At 39.6% G+C, this 20,281-nt stretch overlaps 1 protein-coding gene across 3 annotated transcripts in view; it reads left to right on the top strand.

Moving 5' to 3' along the window:
• ARHGAP32 (Rho GTPase activating protein 32) overlaps positions 1-20,281 on the top strand; it is a 163,634-nt gene that overhangs the window by 66,599 nt on the left and 76,754 nt on the right. For 2 of the 3 annotated variants that reach the window (XM_087970078.1, XM_087970081.1), the window contains exon 4: positions 933-1,017. In XM_087970078.1, the coding sequence (XP_087826204.1) occupies positions 933-1,017 (85 nt within the window). Of the gene's footprint in view, positions 1-932; positions 1,018-16,038; positions 16,204-20,281 lie in introns of those variants that run through there. The other variant, XM_087970079.1, reaches the window with a different exon arrangement.

Here is a 20,281-nt window from a genome sequence, read left to right as displayed (position 1 = left end):
AATCAAAGCACAAACTTTCTATACGTAAGGAGAAAAAGTGCCTCCAACTATCACTTACAGGGAAAGTACAGTGAAATGTGTACCTTAACTATCACAAGTTTGAGAAGGGCCTTTTTTGAAGTGAGCTTCACTTCCTTTCTTCTTCTCTAATCCCCTCTGTTCCAATTTAATCTGCTGGTAGGGTGGACTTGTATTCGATCCATCTTTGGCTCCAGTAATGATTTGAAATTCAGAAAACTGTCCAGGAATAGATTTGTTCAGAATTCTCATCAATCATGTGCTGATTCTGCAGGAGAAGCTGATGACCCTGTTTTCTAGTGGGGAAAGACCAGGTGCTAAATCACATTTTTCTTTTAAAGTCCTAAGGGAAGAATGAATGATGATCAAACACTCTTTGTTCACCACCAAAAATGTGCTCCAGGACACTAAAACAGTTTCTGCACTGCTAAAACATATCTTCAGCAATACCTATCATTTTGTAACCTCAGGTCAAAGCCAGAAAATAATTAAAATACATGTTTGGTTCCCAGATCTACCAGTATAGAACTGATAGACTCTTAATTATTTTCACAGATAATTTCTGTCAGTTGGGATAGATATATGAGGTTTATTTATGTTCCTTGGTTGGTTCTCTATCCTTCAATCTTCTAGCTCTCTTGGCACTTGCCTTCATATTTCATTTTCAGGTGCAGACTCTTTTTAGTTGGAATCGGTCTTCTAACAACAAATAATACTTGTTAGTTTGCTTTCTTCCCTAGAAACCTTTTCTTTATTGTTTCTTTGTGTTACATAGACTATACTCCATGTTTCTGTGGGATTCGGAACAATAAGACATTCTGACGACAATGTCAGAATGACATTGATTTACTTGATTAAAATGTCAGTTCTGATTTCTGCAATAATATAATCCAAACTTGTTCCCTGTCTTTCAGATTGTCCTTCACCAAAGGCCATTTTCCAAAGATGGCAGAATGTGCACACTTCCATTATGAAAATGTGGACTTTGGCAATATACAGGTGAGAATGTTAAATCGGGTTAAACTCTTTCATGCGTTGTCATGGAGATGCTTTGTCTTTAGCACATATTTTCTAAACCTCACCTAATGGTCCTGTACTTTTATCTTCTGCCTGTTTTGCAGTCTTGCATTTAATTTCCAAACTTCCTGCTTCCACAGTGATTTATAGAACAGCAGGCTCTGTTACTCATGCCCATTGCATCACATACTGTCAGTCCTGTTTTGAATCCTTAATCTTTCCCTGTATTTGAATGAACACAATCATTTCTAGAAAGGACGTGGTGGCTCAGTGGCTAAGATGCTGAGCTTGTCAAAGAAGAAAGGTCGGCAGTTTGAATCCCTAGCACTGCATAACGGAGTGAGCTCCCGTTACTTGTTCCAGCTTCTGCCAACCTAGCCATTCAAAAGCCTGTAAAAAAGCAAGTAGAAAAACAGGGACCACTTTGGTGGGAAGGTAACAGCGTTCCGTGCGCCTTCGGTTTTTAGTCATGCCAGCCACATGACCATCTCTTTGGACAGCACTGGCTCTTCAGCTTTTTAACGGAGATCAGCACCGCCCCCTAGAGCCAGAAATGACTAGCACATATATGCGAGGGGAACCTTTTCCTAATCATTTCTATTTACATAGACACTGGGGAATAATAATGGAATTCTGCCCAAGTGCTTCATAAATAAAATCAGTTGCCTTCTTTGTTAAAAAATAAGAGTAGACTAAAGGAGATATGTATACTGAATCATAAAATCATATGGCTGGAAGGGACCTTGGAGGTCTTCTAGTCCAACCCCCTGCCCAAGGCAGAAGTCCTTATATCATACCGGACAAACGGTAGTCCAATTTTTTATGGAAAAATTCCAGCGATGGAGCATCTCACAACGTTAAAAGTATATTCATACTGAAGCTAGTGTTGTAATAAGAGTCAGTAACCAGATTGACACAAAAGTTATTTAAATGGCTTACGTAAAATACAGTCTAAAAAAACAAAGCAATCTTATAAACATCTATTAATTTTTTATTATTCTTTATTTTAAACGCTTAATGCTTTAGCTTAAGTTGGTAACAAGCTCTGCGTCAACTCGTAAAGCATTCCTGGCCTGCTCTTGAGTTGCCATAGGCAGGAGGGGGGGAGAACTGATGGAGCAGCTCGGTTGCTATGACCAGAAGCACATTCCACGCATACCTTTCTCCAGATTGTATCCCAGGTTACTAGAGCCAGCCGGAGAGATGTGAAGTGGGGCAAAGTTGAGTGCACTTGGGAAAAGTGCCGAAAGTGTCGCTCCTAATAAATAATTGGATTTCTTTTGAAACTTGGCTGGAGGCTCATGAATTAATTAGGGCATCCGTCAGAACCCTGACACTCTGTTTTTATATAAGCATGTGGATAGTAACTTCAATAAAGAGCTGATCATGTTTTGCTAGTTCAAATGCTGAGTGTCAGGCAGTCCCATTATAGTGACCGGCCAAACCTCTATCATTTTTTCCCCTTCCTGCTAGATAACAGCACATGTTCTCTCACAGATGTATTTTCTTAAAAGCCAGTTTTTCAGGCTAAGGCTGTGCTAAAAGTAGCATAGCTTTCAGTGCGGTTTAACGGGTGGCACAGTATAGAGAAAATGGCAGGATTAATCGGAGGCCACCATGCAAGGCAGACAAACCTGTCCTATCAAAATAGTTTCTACAGTTGACAGACTCCTGCTGGTATATAGTAAGTGGCTGTGTTTATTAAAATATCACTAGCCTGCCCTGTGTAAATTTTAGGGCAGGAGGTAATGATTAAAACAATTCACTGACGTTAAGCAGAAGTCACAATCCAGCATTGATGATGAAATAAATGCAGATGTATGTATTCATTAATGGTGTATGTGGGATGGGGGTGCGGAATGAGCCACACTTGCTGAGCAGAATAGGAAAAAAAGCAGAATGGTAACAGATATCGACTGCTGAAAGTGTGGATTAACCCTTCTAGTTTTGTTCCTTCCTTTTCTCTTCCTTTCTTCCCCCTCCTTTTATTTTCCTGTTTCCAATGGAAGCGAAGGAAAGGGTGACTTTGTGTGCCAGTGTAGCTTGTATGTAAGAGAAAGTTATATTGGTAGCCAAATAAAATTGGGTCCTTTATTGGCAGTTAATTTGAATTAGTGATTTGATGAATACAACTTCAAATGTATTTGCTTTGGGAGGGATGGATGGATTCTGACCAGCATACATAGAGACATGCACATGTGCCACAAATGTAAATATGTCACAGCACATTAAATTGAGGAGGGAACCTCCAGAATTAATGTCCAGCAGGAGGCAGATTGAGAAAGTGGACAGTCTGAGCATTGCACAGGATTTTTATTTCTGTGTTTATTGTTTCCAACCCAGCAAAATATTGGAAAGAGAGTTGAGACTCAGTGCATGGTAGGCCAACCATTCAGAACCAAAACTGAGCGGGATCACTTCTAATGTTGGTAGAGAAGCTAACAACAAGAACAAAGGTTTAAAAATTGGGCTGAACCAGGCTAGGAGCTGCGAAGGGGAAAATAAATCTAGAATGTTTTTTTCTCAGTCTGTCTCTATGGGGGAAGCAGCCTGGCCCCGGGGACGGGGGGCAGAGGGGAGAAGATTGAGAATGCTTTTCACTTCTCTTTCTGAACATCCCACTGCTGATACATGGGTTGGAAAGAATCCCACAAGCCATCTTTTGCGTGCTTTCTTCCTCCTTTTTAATCGTCTCTTTCTAATTCCCTTCTTTTGGAATAGTTTTCTGTTCTGACCAAGGCTTCACAAAATCACAAAGCAGACTCCTCGTCCCGACAAAACCCTTTTTTATTAGGCTAATGTGAATTCCTCTCATTCACATCCAACAAAGTCCCGGCAAACTGTCTTTCAAAACTGATTTACAACCACAGACCTTATCAGGCTTGGAGAGTTGCCAGGCCGATAGCTTCCAAGCGCAATGCTGTACCAGAAAATACTTGGCAAGGAGTCAGGAACAAATCTTCACCCTAATTAAATGAACTAATTGTCTCCTGCAAACACCACTCCCCTTTCGCTTTTCTTTATTCCCTATGGGAGGGGCCATTCACTGTCCACCTGAGCCTTTACTCCTGAGTTGACCCTCATTCCTTAGCTGTTCCCTTCTCCTGGCAGCTCTGTCCATGTGCACACTTGGAACAGGCTTCAGCTTTTCTTCTGCCTTACTGATCTCCAACTCTGAAGGCAGCTGATAACTGCCGGACGGCCCTGGCCCCCTCTCTGCCTCCAACGCAGAGCCTTCGTCAGAGCCTGCCCCAGACTCCAGGACTGGCCCGTGTTCCTCCCCAACCTCCCTCATCGTCCGACTCTGCTGCCAACTCCGCTGGCTGCTGGCGGGCCACAACATTTTGTTTTCGAGGAAATTCAGTAATCACAAAATAAAATTTTGCTGAAGTGCAGTCGACAGGACCTTGAAGGTTTTCTAGCTTATCATAAACAAGACAATGCTGGTGCCATCTGTACCTCTGAAGACGGAATAGCGTCACGTGATTGACTTCCCTCATTCCCCCCCCCCCCACACACAGAAAAGAGCTCCTTTTAGCAGACTTAAACGCACAGAGAGAAGCCTCTTCAATTATCGAGACCCTAAGCAGTGGTGACTTTATAACATCTTTGTCACACCTTCTGTCTGAAAGCAAACTAGGACGAGGCAAGATAGCTTTTTTCTTTCCCTTCAACAAATGTCAGCCCTGTTATCGCTTTCTTAATACCTTGACCCCAGAGGGACGTTGGAGACCAGCCAGTGTTTCTTTTTGTTCCAGGGAGAACTTGTCTGAATGGTTGACAATATTTCTTAAAAAAAAACCACCTGTTTACCAATCCAAAATGAAAAATGAGTGCTGAGTTACGTTGCCTTTAATGCATCAGCCCATATATCCTGGCAAGAGGTATAAAATGCTTGCTCACAGTGTGAATCGTGTTGAATTCAATTTGAGAGAAGATAAAAGGACCAATGTGCTACATAGACTTTCTTTTTGCTAGAGCTGCGGAATAATTTTTGTTTGCATTTTTGTACAAGAAATATCTGGTTGATAAGGTTTGCGACTCGTTAATGTATGTATTCATCTTTGATGAATTATGTTGACTTACCAAACGAGCTTGCGTTGTTTTTTTTTTGCTAGTGACAATATTAGCTCTGGAGTCCTTGGAGCTTTTTGGCGTTGGTTGTTTACAAACCCCTCATTCCCCAGCACTGAAGATATTACCTAGTCAGGTAATGAAATGACTTCAAGCAAACAACCAAGGCCAGAGAGCTCCAAGGATATCACAGTCCAACCCTGAGCTACATATATTCTCTTCTCTTGGAATATTAGCTTTGCTAATGAAAAACAAATAAACAAAAAAGTAATCCTTATTTAAGCAAATTAGTGTGAAAAAAGTTAGTTAGCAAGCAGTTAACAGTGAAATGGATTTTTATTTTGCTGTGAAACGAAGGAAACACACTTTTAACAATATGTTGTGTCTGAATTGGGACACTCTTGTATTTCATGGGCTTTTTTTAAAAAAAAAATCTGGCTGGTTTCTCTCTTTCTCTGTAGCTTCTTAGCAACAAAAGCAGAGTTGTTGGCATTCCCCAGAAAGTTGGGGGAACCCCCCCCCCCGCCATTCTTTATATATTTCACGTGACCCAATTTCTCTTCATCCCATAGAGAAAGTAAGATTCTTTAATAAAGAACTTCATGTTGGTTGGGCCTCCCAAGTCTCCTGGCACACCTAATAAGCAGCCCTCAATTTCACCAATGGAAGAAGAGCTGAGAATTTAAATTACCCCTCTCCTCAAAGTCAAAGGACTGGAACGTGTGCAGTTTTGTAAGAAAGAGATTTGCTGCAGAGCAGTAGTGTGGACACGGAAAAAATAATTTATTTCTAGCATTATAAATGTTTCTCTTCTCAATGCTCGGTAAATCTATGCAAGGAGATCCTGTTGGAAGCACAAGTTGACTCCGTCAGATAATGTCACACGGTTATAAATAATTCTTTTATTCTTGGCTTGTAAGTATTAAGCTCAGCGAAATGGCTGCTGAAAAGGGCCCAGCCAGTATAAAAGGCAGAAAGCAGCAAAGAGGGAATGGGAAGGATGAAAATTCCAATATGTGATGATACTGCAGGAAAAAAAAAATGCAGTCAGACTGGGCCATTTAATTTCCCTGAATTCATTTGAGATATTTCCACACGGAATTCATTCCTTGCTTCCTCAGACAGCAATTTCAGTATTTTCTGTTAGCTTAAAAAGGAAGAAGAACTTTCATCTTGAATGATTGACATTTTTTCCTCTCCATTTATAGACTCTGGTTATTCTTAACAATTGCAGTACATTTCATTCTTAATTGCTAAGAAAACTGGTGATGTCTAGCTAGAAGTGAAGGATAGTTATATCTGGGCTTAAACGTAGGAGAGTGATTCATTCTGGTTGCATTCTTCATAAACTGTAGTTGTGTCAAAAGGACAACAAGTAAAATGCAAGTCATAGAGGAGAGAGTGGAACTAATGTAAGAGTTTTCTTAGTAATGCTGTTGGATGAATAGTGTGGATGAAGCTGAGAATCAATGCATCTGTTACTTTCATTGTTCTCAAAAGCTGAACATATAGACCAGACCTGGGCATTTTACGCCCCCAGGGCACATCTGACCCTTTGACTGTTCCTGTCTGGCCTACATGAGGTCAATCAGAAATTAGAAATCAGATGTAAATAATATGCCATACATACAATACAATTGCATTGCTTTTATTTTGAAGGCAACTCCTATTTTTAAAAAAATTACATATATGTATGCATGTCTACACACCTTCATAGTAATCAAAACCACATAATTTACTGCTTTTTATAAAGCGAGATAATTAATAGTGAGCAGAATTCAGTTCGGTCTATTGGTTCGGACCTCCATAACAGTCCACGTTTCCCATGTAGCTGTTTGGGAAAATTATTGCCCACCGCGATATAGACTGAGGCCAGTTGATCTCAGGTTTTAGACAGATTGACACAGATGTAGTTGACCAAACCTGAACCATTTGGGGTTACCATGTTTAAAAAGAACAAGTAGCACAGTACAGTTTTATGTAATCTTAACGAAAAATTTTTCCATTAGAGCAAGTGGCTGGATTGGGAAGCCATTGTGATTTCCTCATGATCTTAAAATTCAGTCCCTTGCATTAATCCATCTTAGATTTCTTTGGCATATGGATCTTTGTGGCAAGTCAGCATCTAGAGGGAGCTGTTGCTGGCCCTACCAGATATTTTTTGGCGTCGACTTTCTCAGTCAACACTGGATCCTGCAGAAGTTCTGAATGGTATACATGATCCTTCAGATGGAATATAATGCCATCTGTGATAGTGTATAAATGTCTCTTCAGACTGATCTGTTCTTGTGCTTAATAGCAGAGCTATCTCATCTGGACGGTTGCTCCTGGAGAGGAAAGCTATGGCCAATCTAGACAGCATACTAAAAAGGAGAGACATCACCCTGCCAACAAAAGTGCGTATAGTCAAGGCTCTGGTTTTCCCAGTTGCAATGTATGGCTGTGAAAGTTGGACCATAAGGAAAGCTGAGCACCAAAGAATGGAGGCCTTTGAACTCTGGTGCTGGAGGAGAAGATTCCTGTGAGTCCCTTGGACTGAAAGGTGATCAAACTGGTCAGTTCTAGAGGAGATTAACCCTGACTGCTCTTTAGAAGGCCAGATCCTGAAGATGATACTTTGGCAACCTAATGAGAAGGAAGGACTCACTGGAGAAGAGCCTAATGCTGGGAATGATTGGGAGCAAAAGAAAAATGGGACGGCAGAGAAGGTGGTGGCTGGATGAAGCAGTCGGTGTGAGCTTAAATGGACTCTGGGGGATGGTAGAGGACAGGAAGGCCTGGAGGAACTTTGTCCATGGGGTCACAATGGGTTGGACACAACTTCGTGACTAACAACATCATCTCATCTGGATTAAGCCTTACCCTGTTTTTTTTTCATGTGTTCCAAAACTGCTTCCTAAAATCTTTCATGGATATTGCAGACTTCCTGCTTCCTGGGATGAAGAGCAGGTTATGGTTGGCATTTCATCCTAAATCTCCAGATGGTGATTAATGTCTGTAAGTGGCACAGTTGTGCACCAGATAGTAGGTGAAACCAGTATAGCAATCCTTCCATTGCACTACTAGAAAAGAGGAGTGGATCGTTTCCATAATGATCTCCATTTTTATATCTCAAGATACCCAGAATATCCTACTTTGTTTTTTGCTCAACAATGATCAGAATAGAAAATGTGTTTTTCCCCCAGGTAGCAAAAAAAATGCTTACTGAATCACTTTCAATTCAACATATCATTTTTGCGATGTTAATTTTTGCTTTGCACGTGTCTATTCTAATGCGTATTTAAGGAATTAGAATACATGATTTATGTTTTCCCCGCATCCAGCAGAAAAACTTTTATTCTTTGCCCTAGACTGCCACCCAGCGTTGAGAAAGCAGATAACTCTTCCACAGAACTAACTCAGATTTAAGATTTATTTGTTCTGTAAAAGGAGTTAGCAATGGGTTTTGATTTACTTTTGCAGAAAGAGAAGGAATTGGTGTGATTAATATAATCGCAATCATGTTAATACAGGATCCCAGGTAGTATTTAGAGACTAAAAACAGACTGAAAAAGACACAGAACAGATTTCAGGTACTAACATAAATAGATTATCTTCAATATCCAATCACAATGGGGATTGCAATTTCTGTCATACATCATCATAACTTGAGTCGGACCTAATTTTATAACAGTTTTTACAATGGGGATTTTTTTTTTAAGCAAAACATGCAGTCATTAAGTGAATTTAATTCCCCAATAGAGGGTTTTTGTTTGTTGTTTTTGCCTGAAATCAACAAAACAGGTCGCAAATTGCAATCACATGACTGTAGGATGCTGCAACCAGTGGTAAATGTGAACTGGTTGCCAAATGCTTGAATTGAGACCACATGACTCTGAGGGCGGTGTGACGGTCAGAAGTCTGTTGTAAGTCATTTTTCCCAAGGACCATTGTTACTGAACCATTGTTTAAAAAAAAAAACAGTTGTAAGTTGAGGATCATGTCTACGGAGATAACTTTCAGGTTAGAAGAAGGCAGAAGTTAGTATAGGAAGGTCATGCTGCCATTCACTTTTTGTAGATCATTAAATAAAATCAAGTTGCTGGACCTGCAACTTGTTTTGGGTTTTATGGGTGGGTTGGGAAGTAATTGAAATCAGGCCATTGTAAGTCAAGTTTTTTAGGTATCATATTTTTTTTTTTTGCAAAAAACAATAGCTTTATAGCCTTCTCTAAGCGGTTTACAGAATCAGCCTATTGCCCCCAACAATCTGGCTCCTCATTTTACCGACCTCGGAAAAATGGAAGGCCGAGTCAACCTTGAGCCTGGTGAGATTTGAACTGCTGGCAGTTGGCAGAATTAGCCTACAATACTGCATTCTAACCACTGCGCCACCAGAGCTCGTGTAAATATACCGTAGCAGCCTGTGAGACACAGATTGTCTCACTTTTCAGAATTTTTTTTTATATTGGCCTGATCTGCTTGAGAAACTAAACCACGATGGCGGATTTTGGGCTTCATAAATATGTTAACCATTCTGGTTTAATACCATTATATGTGAACGAGGCCACAGCGTCCTCCTTGTACCAGGGGCTTTTCTCATGGTTTTATTCTGTTATCTCTGCCGTTTTGTTGGCATCCAGTCAGCTGCTTTCCCCCTGTTGACCCTCCTAGCAACATTCCTCTCTACATGAAAGCAACTTAAATGACTTCCAGGGTTTTTTGGTGTTTTTTTTTTTTTTTTTTTGTAAATGAAGTCTCTAAAGGTCTGTACACAGTTGCTGAAGCTAGGCTGCATTTAGTTCTGGCAGCTGCTGTGCTTTCCCCCAGAAGGAGCAATTGGGATATGGGCAACTGCATGAACTAATTGGTTTGAGGAAAAATAATTGAGGGCCTGCTTTGACCTCAACACTTACTTTCCCCAAAGCCTTCTGTGATCTTGAACAGCCCAAAGAAATAAAGGGAAAAGTAGTCTGCCCTTTTCTCCATGGCACTTAGCTGCTGCTGCTGCTGCTAGTGTGTGTGTGTGTATGTGTGTGTGTGTGTAAATTTATGGCTAATTATATTTCTCTGAGTCACATGGCTGATTCAGTTTGAGAGTTTGAAGCGATCTTTGCCTATTTTGCAAGCTTCAGGGTTAAGTTTGGAGGTGATGGGCTTCTGGCAGTGTTCCTTAGAATATCGGTTTCCATAGTGATGAGAACGATAATTGACTACAGGAAAGATCAAGAGAGTGCCTGCACTCATCCTCCTGGACCCTTGTGATGGAAATATGCTATTACCGTAGGTGGGACTGAGTAACTGTTTGGATGTAGTTGCTGGAAAGAGCGTTAAGAATTTATTAGCTCTTGGGAGATGCATCTTATTTAGTGGCAGGAAGCAAACCAAAACATGTTAGCTGAGGGACCAGTGGCAATTTCTCTTTGTCTGTATGGCTAACGGACTAAAAGAATTCTGGTACTGAATTTTGGGGAGTATGGAAAGCATTGCCACAGAAATAGTAACATTGGTCATCACATAAACATTGTTGTCACGGTGATAGGCAGGCATACATCCTGCATCTTCTACATATTGCTTTGCATTCATTATTTTGCTTATCTATTTTTTTCCTCAGGTCCACTCGATGCTTCTTTTCCTCAGTGTAAGGAGTCATATTAATAAGCAATTTTTGTTGATAACTTTCAAGGGTAAATATTTATTGTCAAGCATGCCCTGTAGACATACTCAAACAGATGCGTCATTCAGATCCTTGAAAGGACCATATTTATATGGCTGCTGAAATCTGAATAGTATTTCCTGTGGAAATAGGGCTGGTGCATGGGCTGTAATTTTCTCTATGTGGAGCAAGTTTCGTGGATAAAACGATTTATGGAGTGTTTGCTTGCATAAGTATGTATATACACATCCCATGCCTTCTACTTCATTTGGCTTTCAATGTCTCTTACAATTTTTAACATCTTAACTTCTATCATTATTTTAGGATAGTTTTTTTTTTTACTTTTTAATATGTTTTAACTGTTTTTAGCTGTGTTCTATACCAACCTGAATCTGTTGTTTGCGAGAAGGTGGCTATATCAATTGATTTCCTAAATAAATAATAAATTGAAGTCAATAAGAAAAATGCAAGATGAATGTGAAGCAGTGTAGAAGTCAATGAAGGCATAAAAGCAATAGCAATAAGGTAAATTATACATAGGATATAAAGACAAGTGTCATGCAGATAATATGAAGTGAGTAGACAGCATAGTGTTGATATTTTAATATCTTGCGAATAGGTAACATTAATATCTACAAGCTACATTTTCTTAGGACAGAAGGAATCAAACGACTGAATTAGAATAAATAAATATAGCTTTTAACAGGCCTCTCTTGTAGATGAGACAACATTTTCTAGATCATTCTCTTGGTTTGTCATTTGTATTCCCCTTTTAATTTAAAACTTCGGCCAGTTTCCTTTGTACATCCAGCAAAGATTGCTTTTTCAAATCATTCTCTTGGCCTGTCATTTGTAATTCCAGTTTTGGTATTTTCTCTGTCTTGTCAAACAAAATTTGTTCCACATCAGTCATTGCCTTCATTAATATCTTGTAGTCTTATCTCTAGAAGCAGACTTCATTACTGACAGCATTCATATTGCAGTTTCTAATTTGTGGCTCCATTCTTCTGAGATCTCATTTAATATTTCCAATGTTACAATGTTTTGTGTCATTTTGTAAGTCCCAGTATGAACTGACATTAACGACGGGTGTTCTTTCCCCCCTTCTGCTTAGATTCTTTTGTCCCCTCTTGTGCACAGATTCTAAAATCACTACCTTTGTTTCGACTTGCAATAAACAATATAGCCAACATTAAGGACTTTCCCAAATTGAAGCTTTTTATTTTTTACAGTTTATTCCAAAAACCTAGAGTAAAAGACAATATTCCAAATTTATCTGGACCCTAAATCAATTTATCATTTTCTTAGACAAAAATCTTTTAGGCTTTTTGTTGTTTAAAATTATCTTTAAGTCCTTAAAATCATAATTAATTTTCATTTTATTCAGAATTGAAGATAAACTTATCCAGTGAAGACTTTTAAAAGATCTTTAAGAGTTGTAAGATGGTTCATCGGTAATTTCTGAAAGTGATTAGAAAGCGAGGTTTGAAAACTTAATGCTCTTTAAAGACTCTGCCACAGTTGCAAGTAAGATGGCTGATCTTGTCATATCCCAATGATAAAACTCATAGAAAACCACTGTCTTGCAGTCTTCTCATGAGGAGCAGTTAACTGGAGCGCATATGGGTGATCTCCATCCTTTGGTTCCAAGGAACTGGTTTATTCATGATTGGTCTTTACCACAATTATCAGCTCTGCTGTAGCAGAGCCACCTTCAATTTTACCATACCACTCTCAGAAATCTGGACCAGACTAGCGTATGCATGGTGATTGTTAGATGCCAGGACCATAGACTAGACTGGGAAGTAAAAAAATAATAATTATGGGAACAGGCAGTTCCGAACCTCTCCCAAAAACTTGTACATGGCGCTGTCTATGAAATAATTGGGTCAGACTTGATAAAATGTGGCCTTACCTTTCACATGTAATCTTCTCTGTTTCTACAGCTTCTTAACTGTCACTAGGAGCCTGTTCCCTAATAAGAGAGTGCAGACCCCGGGGTTTTTATGGAGCAGAAATCTGAGAAGCATAAAATCACTTCTCCAAATACAGCTGGTCCCCTAACTAATTTCCAATTATATCTTGAGGCTCAAAAGTCAATTAAGGGATAATGGGTTAATCTTTACTTCAACATCACAGTGGTGGCTTGAAAACCTGCAGTTGGTCATAGCATACTGTGGAAACTAGACAGGTGATCAAATCCTGAATGTGGTAATTGAGATTCCAGTTGATTCAATAAAGCGACATCACACTGTGAAGCCTGTTTGTTTAGAATAATGCCTGGCTGAATTCATAGGGGCTTCCTTAGGTAAAATGTCCATTAGAGGCTGCTGTCAATAATTGGAGAAAAAATATATTCAGTATCCCAATATGAAGTGCATTTCTTTGGGAGCAAGCATTACTTTCTATAATACACATTTTTTTTTTTTGAATTTACGACTATGAGATTTCAACCTGGAAATTATTCCATGTGGACAAACCTAATATTTCACTTTAATTATGGAGGATAATTTGAACACTGCAACTAGGAGGAACTGGATACCCCACCCGCATCCCAGAATTTATATTCTGAAATATTCTGGTTCAGCTTGATGTGGCTACACTTAGGTTTGGGGCTGAAATGGCATCTCTGAGTCATGCGGATTTAACAGGGAAGAAATGAATGCTCACTTAAGGAGGCAGCAAGGGGAAAAAAAAAAATTTCCAGAGTCTGAAGACGTGTACAGTAGCTGTTTTTAGATCTCTAAAGGATCTCCTGGAAAATCTAGATTTTTGCAGTTTAGCATTGCTTCTTTTTGTATATTCATGTAAATACCCATAACCATCTCTGCTCAATAATAAAGAGATTCTGAATTTAAGGCAACCCTCTAAGAAGATTATACAGGAAAATTACTCATTTGCCTCTGTCACCATATTCTCAATGAATCAAGAGATGTTTCTCTCTTTCTAAATCGCTTTTGGGGATAGGGAGACTAGTTTTCCTTTCATGTACATAATAAATATCTAGGGATGTTCATGCGCAGACACATCCAGACAGAAAAATATTTCTGAGATGGGAGTTGCTTGATATGTTATTGCTGGTTTAGAATGCTGAAGAAATATACAAGTGAGCTTGTTTTAAAAAACAACAACACTATTTTGTCTACTTAACCTCTTTATGGAGTAACATTCTCAGATGAACCACAAGATAACACAGCAGAGTTTCATTGAAGTAAATTCCTACCGAAAAGTCATTGTAACCTAGCAACCACTTCAGACCTGATTTAACTGCCTCCTGGATGTTAATGCAGAACCTTAATTTATACCCAGAGAAATCAAATTCTGATTTTAAGTGAGCCTCACTTCTGGTAATGGGAGAGTGGGGAGTATTTAAGCATATAGCTTGGGGTGGGTGGGTGCTGTTCTCCCTCCCCACACCCATATAATTTTGTAAGTCTGAGATGTTGAAAGATTAGCCAGCTAAATTTGCATTTTTTATATTTTTTTTACTGACGATGATGTTTTACTAAAATGTACAATTGCATCAATGATACTTTGGGAAAGGAAATATTAGAAAACGTTTTTGCTTATTTCCTGACGGAAAAGATCAGCCATAGAGACTGGTTTGGACAAAACTGAGTATCACTTTTTCGTGTGGCTGTTGATAAAAATAGGATCTCCAACATGATCGCCAACGTCTGATGACGGATATGGCATAAGAAGAACAAGAATAGGTCCCATCATTCCAGGTTATCCTGATAGATAGGAAGTTGTAATTTTATGGGTGAAAATGAAGATCAGCTCTGCAATTCAGTTGATGACCTTAAATTTATTTCTGGGTTTCTGCTTATATCTTTAGTAAGTCTAAAGTGGGGAAAATTCATTTAAATCATGCTTATGAAATTCTGGCTGGATAAAACTCCCAGAGGACAGCATATTTGGTATTTGAAGACCATGACATCTTAAAATTAAAAACACAGACATTAGACTACTAATTAAGACCAGCCCAAGCAATAAGCTCTTATAAGATTTTCTCTTGGTCTTTTAAATTGCCACTCGAAGTGCTTTCATTCTATGAAGTAGTTCTTTATCAAAACATCTGTACATTTTTAAATGAAAAGGGGTTTGCAGAATTGTGCATTAGCCTTCTGAGCAATCAGAATGAAGGGCAGTAGATCAATGCAGTGTTTTTGGAGAGTACTCAGACAAAAATTAAAATGTCTTTTTAATTGAAAAGTCTGTTCAATACATATAGAAAGGGATGAAGCTGGGTAGATTATTGCTTCTGCTTTGTAAATCATTTGATGTTTTTTTTTTTTTTAAAAAAACTGTAACTACTTAATTAGAGGGCAATGCATTACCTCCGGAGTTACAGGAAAGAAAGGAAAATATTCAAGAAATATATTTGGTTGTAGGTCTGCCTCAGAGGCTTTTTCTTCTGAATCCACCATTCTTCTAGCTGGTGGTTAGTGTCCCTTGACAGGAACAGCCGTGGGATCCATTTTGGAATAGGCTGCTCAAGAAATTTTATCTGGAGATTCATATCTTTCTAGTGCCAAAATAAATATATATATTTTTTAAAAAGGCAAACTTTCAGGAGTTTCTTGAGTTTTTGTTGATTTTAAACTTATGCCCTGATACTTTCTAGTCAGTCAGTCAGTCAGTCAGTCAATTAATCCATTTGAGTTCCCATAAGGCTATGGTTAATTAGAATAAGAGACCAATTGTATCCATAATGGGAAAGAAAGGTTTTTTTATTTCAAAGCAAGAAACATCGATTTTTCAGTTCTCAATTTTATTGTTCTAGTTTTAGTTACATCATGCTAAAATATTGTCTACGAACTGTTAACCATGATCGGGTCATATTGTGGAAGATCCTATTTCTGGCAGCTGTTTGGATTTCAGCCGCAGAAAAACCCGACCTTCCAACGTTATTAATTTCTTTTCCAGTAATCTGTGAGGCGGCAGTAGTGCTTGCTTTTTTCCCTTTTTCTTTCTTTCTTTTTTTAAATGGTGAGAACGTTAAGGCCCGTCAATACTGGCCTCAGTTGCACTCTCTTCAGCCTTCACGATTTCAAGGGATTTCGTTGGCTTGCAAAGATGGATCAGGGAAACATCAAGAGAAATGAAACAGGCCTTGGAAATGGAACAGAACGAGATAGTGCTTTTTAATTCCAGGCATTGGATGGTAGTTTTGTTTTTTGTTTTACTTTTTTTAAAAAATTGTAGCAGCCAGTTGAACGTCTAGCCCTGGAACACTGTCCTGCATGTATCTCCTCCCTCCCCTTGTTTCTCTTGGCACCGTTAAGCTACATGGTTCATCTGGCCGGACCTTTTCATAGCAAGAACGCAAGTGAGGGGGAAAAAAAAAGCCCAAAAGGAACTGCACCGATTTCTCCACAGCGCAAATTCAGCATGAAATGGGCAGCTTGGAAAAGGCTAACTGGGGGACCCAGGGACATCTCTGTCCCTCTTCATAGGTATGTTCATCCCAAGGGACACTGGGAACTCGGGAAAGGGGCAGCTGAATGGAACGTGAGGTTTTTAATTTGGGTTTCATTACCGGCTGGAGTTCTTGCAATATCGGAGCTGATGCTTGGAAGGGTATTTCCCCCCATTAGTTGCTGGGACTGTCTTGGAATTCACAGGCCTCGGTTGAAATTCCAGCCATGGAAATAAACGGTCATTGTAGCAAAGATAAGCGTAGATTGGATGGGAAGAGTTGCTTTTAAAAGCATCTTTGACGCAGAAGTCTTTTCGCAGCAAAGGATCTCAGCAATAGAAGCAGCAGGGACATATTTTGAGTGTGGCAGCATTTAAAGGTGCCTTTTACAAGAATCAATACATTTTATTAACTTCCATATGTACTTTTACTTAGTGTTGTAGCAAGAGCTTTTTTTAATATGAACCTCAGCTGTAAAAGCTGAGAGGGGAAAAAAAAATCCATTTTCTTTCCTCTCTTTGGTTTGAAGATTAACCTTTTGATGACTGATTTTTTGATGCACTGAAAAGTTGGTGCCTATAGTCAAAGTTATTGATAAAATACAGAGGTTATCAATAAAATTAATATCAGGATTTCATATTGCTTCCAACAGTGATATCAGTTTTTCTTAAACTGCAAAGAAATGACAGCATTTGGAAGCCTGGCTAAGTGGAATAGTATTTTTACATGTAATTTTATTTACATTTATTTCTAGTACCCACATGCATTGATATGTATTATTAAATGCCTTATGCATATGTTCTATCTGTTTGTATATGGTAGTACAGTTATAAAAGCAAAATTTGTTGGAATCAAGCTACAGAAAAACTCTGACATACTGTAAGCGTGTACCTCAATGTTTTTATTGGAGATGAGCCTTTGAAAAACTATGATTGCTTTCAGACTGTGGACGTACAGAAATAAAGCTGACAACAAGGAAAAGGCCCTTGTGTAGATGAGAAGGAAAACTTGTTTTGAATCATAGATCCATTTTAAAGGCACTATTCCAGGATGACTTACGAATATAGATACAATGAAAAGTATAACATGAACATAATAATAAAAACCATTATACCATCATGGTTAAAATATTGAACTGCACAGAGCAATAAAGTCAGTTCAGGAGACTGTTTGAGCGAAAAGTGTTAGGACTTGATATCCCAGATGAAACTGGTTCCTTGCCTATAGGACTACTGCAGAAAAGGCCCTTAAGAAACCTGGTTAATGGCATTTTAAAGAATGGTAAATAAGAAAGATGGTAAAGGGAGAGTAGCAGATATAGAGGTATATGCCCAGGTATTAGTGCTTTAGACAGTCATTTACTTAGAGTCTTAGGCCTTTTGTAAAAATGCGCTGTGGAACAATGCAGTAATGAGAAACTCTTTTTAAAATATTGTTCTACCCTAATTTTCATGATCCATTGTATAATTAGATCTTGTAAAGCTTTGTCAGAAAGATTCCTGTTGTAAAACACCACTTCCATCTACTAGCTATTTCTACTGTCAGCTACTTTGTATTGTGATTGGTAAAGTGTTTCTAAAATGTATGCAGTAGAAAGAAACAGTTTTGGGTAAATAGAAAATCAAATTTGTGGAATTTGTTCCTCGTAAGTATAGTTGCTGTCTTTCTGCTGGAGCTGAGCTGTCAGTTCCACATAAATCACACAGATCTTTCTCAGGCTGTTAATAAATCTTTGACTCTTCCAAGATTGCTTGTAGGAAATATTTTTAAAAAAATATTCTTTCCTCCCTCCCCAAGAGGAGTTTCCTTTATGTGGATTACCACATTTCTTCTGGAGAGAAGTAACAGCTTTGCTCCACTGTAGATGTGTCAGAATTTCTGCTTTTTTTTTTTTTAAATGCTGAGAAACATTAAACATTTTATTCTCCTTCCTTCATCTGAAGTAAAGTAATCCCAGGAGGATTTGTGCAAGAAAGCAGTCAAAGAAGATGGCCGTTTTTAATGTTGGAGACCTCATAAAATAAAATAAAATGCCAGCTTCATAGTAACAAAATCATGTTGGTATCTCCTAATCTTTTTTGACACACAGTGCCCAATCATTCATAGCTGGCTGGATATTCATTCAGTCCTTAGTCCCTTGCACAATGTCCTCTCTAGTTAGGACAGATCAGTGTTTATTTGCTATGTTAACAAGATAATAGCCTGTTGACAAACGGTGGGTTTGGATCCAGTAATCAACTAGAGCTTGGCCTTTATCTTGGAAAGGAAACTTTAAATTAGGGAAGAGCCTCTACAGCGCTCTGATTTAGAGCACATGCTTTGCATGTGGAAGATAAGCCATTCCCCTCTTAACAGATCCAGATAAGGCTGGTGGTGGAGGGAATCCAGCCAGTTTTTGCATAAATTAGGGTTTGCAGTTTTTCAGATGTTGCTGAGTGTTAACTCCAGCAGTCCCGGTCAGTGGAAGTGGATGCTGGATAGTGAAATGTCCCTACGTATAGAAAGGTTACCAAGTCTTAGTTGAAACTGGCACTAACACAGAAGGACATAAGATTTGACTTGATCAAAAGCAGCTTCCTGTGATCCTCAGTTTCTGTCCAGCTTGCACAAAATGTTGATGTCAACTTACGTAATACATAATAGGTAGTCCTTGACTTACAGCCAGTTGCTTAGTGACTGTTTGAAGTTACCCTGGACCTCTCCGGGCTACGTATAATCCAGATTCGAAGCTACCTACTTCTCCTTCTCCCTCCCTCCGCCCTTTCTCTCTCCCTATCCCTCCCTCCCCACTCTTTCTCCTTCCCTCCCTCCCGCCTCTCCCCCTCTCTCAGACACACACATTTGTTGCCAAAAACAGGCCATTTACTAGCCTCTCCCCCCTCTCCGACTTTTCTCTCTCCCTCCCCCTTTCTCCCTCCCTCCTCTTTCTCTCTCTCCCCCTCCTCCCTCTCATGCACACACATTTTTGCCAAAACAGGCCATCTACCAGCCTCTGCCTCCCTCTCCTTCCCTCTCTGCCCTTTCTCCCTCCCTCCCCTCCTTCTTTCTCTCTCTCTCCCTCCTTTTCTCCCTCCCTCCCCCTCTCACGCACACACATTTTTTTCTAAAACAGGCCATCTACCAGCCTCTGCCTCCCTCTCCTCCCTCTCTCCTTTCTCCTCCCTCCCCTCCCTCCTTTCTCTCTCCCTCCCCCCTCTCTTCTCCCTCCCTCCCCTCTCCCCACCATTTTCTAAAAACAAGCCATTTACCAGCCTCTGTCTCCTCCCTCTCCTTCCTTCTCCGCAATTCCCTCCCTCTCCCTCCCTCCCTCTCCCCTCCTCTCACGCACAGACCCTTTTTTGGCCAAAAACAGGCCATTTACCATCCTGTTTTTTTTTTGGCTGCAAACTGGCATTGTGAACCGTGAATTTGCTTACTGATTGTGACATTCGCTTAGCAACGGTCGCAAAAGAGATTGTAAAATTGGGCATGATCACACCGATGACTTGCTTAACCGCCATCTTGACTTAGGACCAAAATTCCGAGCTCAGTTATGATTGTGAGTCAAGGATTACTTGTGGTACACAAATCCCCACATTACTGCTTGTCACAAATGTGTAATGGCTAAGGGGGCATTTTGCCTGTGGCACAGCTTGTCCATTGGGGCATCTGACAGGGCCGTGGTGGCGTAATGGTTAGAATGGACCATATTTCAGGCAAACTCTGCCCACAGCCTGCAGTTCGATCAAGGTCACCTCAGGCTTCCATCCTTCCGGGGTTGGTAAAATGAGGACCGAGATTCTTGGGGGCAATATACTGACTCTGTCAACTGCTTAGAGAGGGCTGTAAAGCACTATGAAGCAGTATATACGGTAAGTCTTTAAGTGCTATTGCTATAGATGAATGTTATATTAGTAGCAGTGAAACTGAATTTGCTTGATCATCTTGAGAGATCATTCTGTCTGAATCCTCCATAAGCTTGATATTTCCCCTCATTTTAATAGTGTGGGGTATGTGCCTGGCTATTCTAGAATCCAGAAGACAGGAAAATCTACTTCTCTGCAGCCCAGAGTTGCCTGGGTTGGTACTTTGCAGACTTTCTCTGTGGTATATTTGCAAAGGATGGCGTTATTTGC

The sequence above is a fragment of the Notechis scutatus genome, chromosome 7 (genome assembly GCF_049901735.1).
Source record: "Notechis scutatus isolate UNSWTSFEM ecotype Mainland chromosome 7, rNotScu1.2, whole genome shotgun sequence".
NCBI lineage: Eukaryota > Metazoa > Chordata > Lepidosauria > Squamata > Elapidae > Notechis > Notechis scutatus.
The sequence above is the reverse complement of the archived record's forward strand: the minus strand, read 5'-3'. Positions and strand labels throughout refer to the sequence as shown.